Source organism: Hypomesus transpacificus, chromosome 2 (assembly GCF_021917145.1).
Source record: "Hypomesus transpacificus isolate Combined female chromosome 2, fHypTra1, whole genome shotgun sequence".
Lineage (NCBI taxonomy): Eukaryota > Metazoa > Chordata > Actinopteri > Osmeriformes > Osmeridae > Hypomesus > Hypomesus transpacificus.
The window spans coordinates 5480392-5487972 of NC_061061.1; the positions used below are offsets into that span (position 1 = coordinate 5480392).

Consider the following 7581-nt stretch of genomic DNA (forward strand, 5'->3'; position numbering starts at 1 on the left):
GTCATTGTTTGTTTACTAATTCTTAAACATAAACAATGTATATCTTGAATCTGCCCTGAGAGCTGTCCTTGTGTCTTGCCTCTCTGACATTACACATTTGTGGTTGAGGTTGAGTGACTGCAAAAGCCGTAGCAAATAGAATAGAATATAACTTCACTTTTCCAGAACTTTACGGTGTCAGACACATACAAAATGTAGTATGCACACAGGCATGTGCAGTATTTACAGGTATAAGAAAGAAGATCTGATCCACTGACATGCGGTCAATGTTGAGTCATGTACAATACAAAACAGTTCGTCCTAGCATGCCCATCCACACCAAAGGAAGCATCCTCATGCAGCCTATCCATCCACCATAGAGGTTCACCACCAGCAACAGAAGAGAAGTGGTGGATCCCCAAAAGCCCCATCCATCACACAAATGAAGTATAACAGATTAGTTTAACTTATATTTCCTCAGATAACTTTGATATGTATGTATAATAGAGCATAGGATAAAATAATGAAATGAATCAGAATACGTCCATTGCATAAGTATTTGGACCGGGGAGAAGACAGAACCTTGTGTGTGTTAGGAATTTAATTATCTGCAGTATGAATCAAGGAGTAACTCATGTTTAGTAGTTGTATTCACAACAGACGTGTTTACATTCTGTTAAAGGCATTATAGATATTCCACAAACACAAGCCTTTTAGTTTTTCCAGATGGGAATGTACATGATGCAGCAATGTAAGGGCAGCATCATCTAGACTTCTACTCTTCATGTAGGCAAACTGGAGTTGATCTGCCAGGTTCTGGACTGTCTCTTGTAGTTACAAAAGTATCAGACATTCAAAAATCTTCATCACCATTGATGTAAGAGCTACAGGTCAAACATCATTACATATGCTGACACAGCCTCATCAAGTGTGTTGGCAAAAAACACTGACCAGTCTGTGTTATCAAAGCAGTCCCTGAGATATATGATTGTCTTTACCTAACAATGAGCTAATTACACTTTGCTAAACATACAACTGTTAACAACCAAGTTGAAGATAGAAAGTACTATTTGTGGGGAATACTGCTTTGGTCGCACTCTTTTTGGTCTTTTGGCGAAAATCTAGAAATCCTAGAACTGCGGTGCTGAAACTTCAGCTTCAAAATGTTCCTCTCAAGAGTGGTTGATGGGGTGGAGGGAATAATGAAGAGTTGGATGGAACGATGCAGGTGTATTTGGTGGAGGGGTGGATGGATGTGATACTGCAATTATTATTGTTTATTAGGGGCTTATTTTCCCAATAATGACCGGCGTTCTATACATTATCCCTTACATTCATATTATTAGTCAAAAGTTTGGACACATTTTCCCACTGTATATACACGTACACACTTAGTGTGTAATAGAAATTCAGGGCCCGCAACACAAATTGCAAAATGTGTTCTAATTGTCCAGTAGATGTCAGTCTAAGTCTATATACCATGTAATACGTTTCTGTGGTTATCAAGTATGATGGTAGTTGCCTGCAGTGTTAAGAATTTTATTTCGTGCACAACTAGCACCACTGGTCAACAACTTGGCACCAGTTGATGAAACATAAAAAAGGTCAATAAAAGACAAAAAGCAAAAAAAAAACGTTTACAGAGTAAAGTAAGTAGCAGTGCAACTGGCAGTGCAAATATAATTCTCATTTCGTATTCCTTGTCTGAAAGTCCAAAATCTTATTGGTCATTTGAGGACTCCAGGAAAGAAATGACCTCTTGCAGGATGTCCATTCCAAGGGCTGTTCTGAGGCCTCCGAGGGGATTGATTTGTGCGGCAAGTACTTGCATGAGAGCATTTCCCAAAGTAAACTGGTTTGGAGGTATGGTCACTCTCTCTGGCCAGTGAACAACAGGTGTCCCTGCCGCCCTGAGCCGCTCCGCCCCGAGCCGCCCAGAGCCGCCCCGCCCCGTCCATACCTCTGGGTACAGTGCTGTCTGCCCTTTCACCTCCTGTGGGTGTGGCAGCAAAGAGGTCCTGCATCGCAGTAGTAGGTAGCCTCTGTTGTGCAAGGCAGGTTCTAACGAAGATCTGCAGAGGGGACTGGTGCCTCTCAGTCCTCAAACCATGGTGGTTCCACTGCTTGCAGAAGTCTGCCATGTCTCTATTTATTCTAGGGAGATACACAATGCAGAGCCCAGACATGCATTTCATTGTCAATGTCCACAATCCCCTCACTCTCAAGGAAATTGAACAGATGGTAGTAGACATTGGTCAGGCCACGCCACAGTCTCTCAATCCTCTGATTGTGTGCGCTCCTTCCCCTCAAAGCACTGCCTCTACCAGACCCTCGGAAAATGTTCATGAATAAACAGACAGCGTTGTTTTCTCCTCCGTGGTCTGTTCTGACCCTGGACGGAACACCATATCTGGTCATTGCTTTTATGAAGCACTCCATTACAGTACTGCTGAGATTGTTGCTGGAAGCACGGAGAAACACAACAAGGTGACTGTAGCCATCAATGCCACCGTGGATGACTATCCTCCACCTGAAAGCAGAGAAGACATAACATAGGACTTAAAAGCTGTCAATAAAAGCTGTGCTTGACAAAGTTCAGCTGCACTACCAATAACAGCAGAAACATCCTAAAACAATTATTATCCATATGTCCATGTACATTTTTGCTTTGGTTGATAAACAAGTGAGCTACCTGATAGTGTTTGAGATGTTACAACCAATAGTTTAAATAACAAATACAGTCGGTGAGTAACCTTACCTAATCAGTTTGTGGTTTCCATCCAGGTGCCATAAAGAATTTGGACCAGTGACACAGTAGGACCTTCTGTGCAGCCTCTGCGACATGGCTCTGAGGGCAACCGCCCTCGGGTTAACGCCAACCATACTGTCCCTCACTCTGCGTCTCTGCACCCGGATTCCCTCTGCCCTCAGTTGTGCTCGGACGGACTCCGGTCCAACTCTGTCATTCCCAGCCACAAGGTCCTTAACCTTATCGTCCAGAGCAGTGTCTGACAAGTCTGAAAAACGCCCTTCCTGTGAAAGATTCAAGCGTCTGACGAGACAAAAACAGTAACAATGCCCAGACGAGACTATGCATCGCTATAGTACTTGATTTCTTGATTGTTGACAATCAACTCATGTCTTCAAACTGTGGAAAGCATGCATTTAAAAGATTTGCTTTTCATAGCATTTTACCCCAAGCACAATTGACCGTAGGCGCCGTTTGACTGTGGAACGGGACACATGGAAAATCTCAGCCATCTGAGAGAGGCTGAAAGCACAGGACATGAGAAACCTCAGCTGCTCTCCGGTGATGTGATAATGAGGAGCCCCCATTGCTCCAGTCCAAGTCAATGGAGCCTGGTAACCGGAACTGGCTACAACAATAATACAATGATGTGCTGAGAACATTTAAGAGACTGTAACTTGCACACGCTCCAGGCACGCACTGTTAAACACCACTGGAACTTAACACCAATGGACACAAAAAATACTGAACAATGGCAACTGCAAGAGAACGATGTGTGAAACAGCTCAAAGGACGAGCTGAGCTGTAAGCACCCAACCCCACTGAAAAGGCTCTCACCTTGTTGTGCAGGCCGACCATAGGTGCGAATCTCCTCGATGAACTCGGACACTTAAGCTATCAGGCCGTCTGCTGAAGCAACATTCAAGAGCGTACCCCTTGCCCACTCTAGGCTTCGCTGCATTGTTTCCATCCTGAAAGAAGACTGGTGTTACAGTAGACAAGGCTAGATTTGTTGTTGTTGTATCCAAACCAGTAATAATTTATCGACCATGTGTATCTGGAATAAGAACGTGAACAAATAGTCTCCATAATAAATCGTCTAACAACTGAAAATAACCTAAAGGGAGAAATACCAATAGCCTAAAGGGAGAAATACCAGTAATATCGTTGTGGTAGCATTGCACCCTGTGGTGGTCCGGTAACAACACAGGCTTGAATGAAATAGGATAAGTTTCGTTTTAAGATAAAAGAAAAAGCTAACGCCAGCCAGCCTTAACAAGGTTAAGCTTGTTTGCCTTCAGCAGCGAGTTTGCCTCAAAATACAAACTAGATTGACTAATCGACTTTAAGTAACAATAAAAGACGAATCTCAAGAGTTTGCAGCACCGGAGGCTAACTCGTTTTGCTAGCTACATAACTAGTGGACAGATAGTCGGATATGGACTGTCCAGCCTTAACATGGCAGCTTTCACGGATAAAAACCCGCATCAGATTCAAGACCCTGGTACTGACCTTCCGAGCAGTGAACGGGACTGCGCCCGACTACATCAAGTCTCTCCTGCAGCCTTACACCCCCACCCGCCACCTACGGTCTTCTTCAGACAACCGCCTGGTGGTCCCACCTCTCAAGACCGCCCGGTCCCAGCACAAGCTCTTCTCCTGCCTGGCACCCCAGTGGTGGAATCAACTCCCCACCTCCATCAGAGACACGGACTGTCTCTCCACCTTCAAGAGAAGGCTCAAGACGCACTTGTTCCGGGAGCGCTACATAGAAGGGAGGGAGCTTATGGTTGATGAAGGCTAGCCCAATTGGACGCTGCTAAGTGCAGATACCAAGTTAAAGAAAAAAGTAGGCTAAGTAAAATTTTCAATAAACCGTTTTTGAATTTTGAATTTCCTATTTACAGTAGGCAACCTAGCTTACGTTGGTTACTACAGTAGTCTAATTAGCTATGCTAGTTAAATTCTGTATTTTGGGAGGGCTGACTGTATTACCTTGCTAGCTAGTTTAGACAAACGAAAGGTTACTTCAGTCTAGAGAGAGTAGCTATTGCTAATTTAGTCAATTCGGGCCGATCACACCAAGAGCGTATTTTTCAAACATAGCACTTAAAACCCCATTGTTTGCTATTGTACAGCTCTGTTAAATACCGTGTGTGAATACCATGGGCAAATATGGAAAGTAAATCCTTTTGTTCATAATCACGTTGTGAATGTAAATGTCAGTTTAACTACTAGGCTACGTTCATAACTACTGAGCAAGCTTTTCAGCCTGACTTCATTGATCAATTGTTTAGTGCTGCAGCACTCAAAAGAGCAGGCAAACTGAGCATTTGACTTGACGCTTGAAAATCTTGCCATCAAAAAACCGTTTAAATTAACTGTTTTTCATAAGTAATCATATACTTTTTGTACATTACAATTAAGTTTAGCGTGTTAATTATACAAAACACAACTAATCTCAATTTTGACAGGAATTTTTTTTTCAATCTTTTTTGGCTTATAGCCAACAATGAGCGGCCGCGACAGACGGGTTCTTGCAGACCGCCACACATATGCGCTTTTAGTCTAAGCTTTTTTGAGGCAGACGCTTTTCAAAATTATTGTTAGACTATGTGTTTTGATTTTGGTGTGCCACTCCAAGATTTTCCCTTGCCCCATCTGGCCACCCCTATGAAAAATGTCTGGGTGCGCGACTGTCTGTAACATGAAGGCAAAACTGATTCAACCATTTAAACCATATATCCTCTGAAAGCTTATACCCTCAGGATGTTATCTAATGAGACAAGAGACACGTCCATCTCTCCATATTAGTATGCTGCCCATGCATAATAAATTCGGTATTGGTAAATGGAGTAGGCTATATGGCTGATACTTTTTTGGGCTGTGCCATTTAGGGAAACTGATTCAACCACCTAAACCATGTATTTTCTGAAAGCTTACATCCTAAGGATGTGATCTGTGGAAAAGACGACAGGTTTGTACACAAATTTTACCATTTCTGAACTGTCCAGTCATGCTTTAGGGAGATGCTCTTTTTTTTATGTAGCCTACATAATTATTAGGCTACTAAACCTATACCAATTGTGAATTTAATATGCTGATAACATGATTTACATCTCAGAAGTTTTCATATCAAAAATCTACATTAAGCTTATTATTATCAATTATGAAAGAATGCTCAATGCATCTCCATGTGTCCTGATGTAGGTGGTAGAGAGTGAGTCAGAGGCAGGGGCAGCATGCATTGTGTTCTTCTATCAGAATGAAACTTTACCACATGAATATAACCAAAAATATAAGATATTTTTGTATTGTGACTTTTAGTTTTCCCCCCAATAATTTATGCAAATGACGTGTTTTTTCATTAAATATGCGCTAATTTGCTTATGAAGAACACGGCAACTCCATCATAGATGAAGTCAGAACATTTTGGTTTGTTTTAATGGGATCAATAACTAGTTGGTTAGAATTGTTCAGAGGCTTTTGTCAAAATAATGTTTTTTCAGTTATTTATGTTGAAATACACTTGATACATGTTAAAAAAACACGTTTTCTGCAATTTTTGGGGAATATAAATAACACATAAAATGAAAATGACAAAAGATATCTAAAAATCGCTCTGAACATGTCTAGCTATTGGGAGTAGGAAGCATCATGTGTAATTATGTGTCTTTACCTTGTATTAGACATGAGTTGTCTAGCTCGGCATGGGAGCAAAATGTCATTTTGAGAAAAATGACATTTAGCATTTAGGAGTTTTAAAACATGTGTTTTCCACAAGCAGAACAAGTAACATAGTACAATTTGATTTACAATTCAAAGGTTACATCTGACATACAAATAAAACATAACACATGATTCTGTACACAAACAATATTATTAAAATACCTACATTTCTGGAAAACCAAGGTTAAAAATTCCCCATTTTATTACAGTATATTTAGCTCTGACTCCTATTTCATATTCGCTGAACAATTACAGCCTATTTACATTTGACTGATTAAACCTATATTGTCAGTCAGCTATGCCTGCCCCATAGGTAATGCTTTCTTGCAGTTGTTTCTGGTGTTGTCTAACCTTTTTTAAGGTGTCAGTGGACTTTCGCTTATGTCTTTGACTTTCGCTTGAAGCAGTGTCAGCACGTGCAATGCGCTGCTCATCTTCCCACTGAATGATCTGGAGTGACACTACACTACTCTCAAGCCACAGCTTATCCATAACAGCTCAAAGGGCAGTGGCACCCTGATTGAAAGTTGCTACAGCCATACCAGCTGCAGCTTGAACTCGTCCCTTACCCACAAGGACAGTTTTAGGACATCTTGACCATATGACAGAGTTTAGACACTCATTGGCATTTTGTGTTTTGCCATGCTGCATCTTCTTCAGGAGGTTGTCATTGGACATTCTGTGGTACACAGGTAGCAATTTTGGTCCTATCTCTTTGCTGAGAAATGAATGAGCGGCATGTTTTGTATGTCTTCCTATGGGATCCTCACCCTTTTCCATTGCTTGCAAATACCAGCACCATGATGGAGAGCATCTGGTATGAAATGGGGTTTCATCTGTAGACATAGAGTGTAGCAGACCAGCCCAGATAGCATTTTTCATGCTGTCTATATCACTCAGGTTTTTAACTATCGCACCCCTGTAGTAGTTTTGCAAACTTTTACACTTCTGTTCTGTCAGTTTCCCCACACCCCTACCCCCTAGATGTTTTTCTGCACTGAGTTTGCGTAATGCAGTACCCATACGCTTATGTGCATGATTGATGCATTCTAGTTTGGTAATCTCCACACCTGGATAAGGATCTAAACCAACGACAGCATTGTAAGCAGTGCTATCCCCATCTG

The 7581-nt window shown here is 41.6% G+C and overlaps 1 protein-coding gene across 5 annotated transcripts; it reads right to left on the reverse strand.

The window, feature by feature from the left end:
• Positions 1–1280: 1280 nt before the first annotated feature.
• LOC124477303 lies at positions 1281–4282 on the reverse strand. 5 transcript variants are annotated; one of them, XM_047035062.1, is made up of 5 exons: positions 4241–4282; positions 3566–3699; positions 3175–3250; positions 2738–3012; positions 1281–2509 (listed from the first exon to the last, which is right to left on the reverse strand). In XM_047035062.1, exons 3-5 carry the CDS (start codon positions 3238–3240, stop codon positions 2134–2136), a joined length of 717 nt encoding a protein of 238 aa, XP_046891018.1. In that variant the 5' UTR covers positions 3241–3250; positions 3566–3699; positions 4241–4282; the 3' UTR covers positions 1281–2133. The 5 variants fall into 5 exon arrangements, with proteins under 5 accessions (XP_046891018.1, XP_046891009.1, XP_046890981.1 ...); XM_047035053.1 differs by having other exon boundaries at positions 2738–3031; XM_047035025.1 differs by having other exon boundaries at positions 3175–3356.
• Between the last annotated feature and the right edge of the window lie 3299 nt (positions 4283–7581).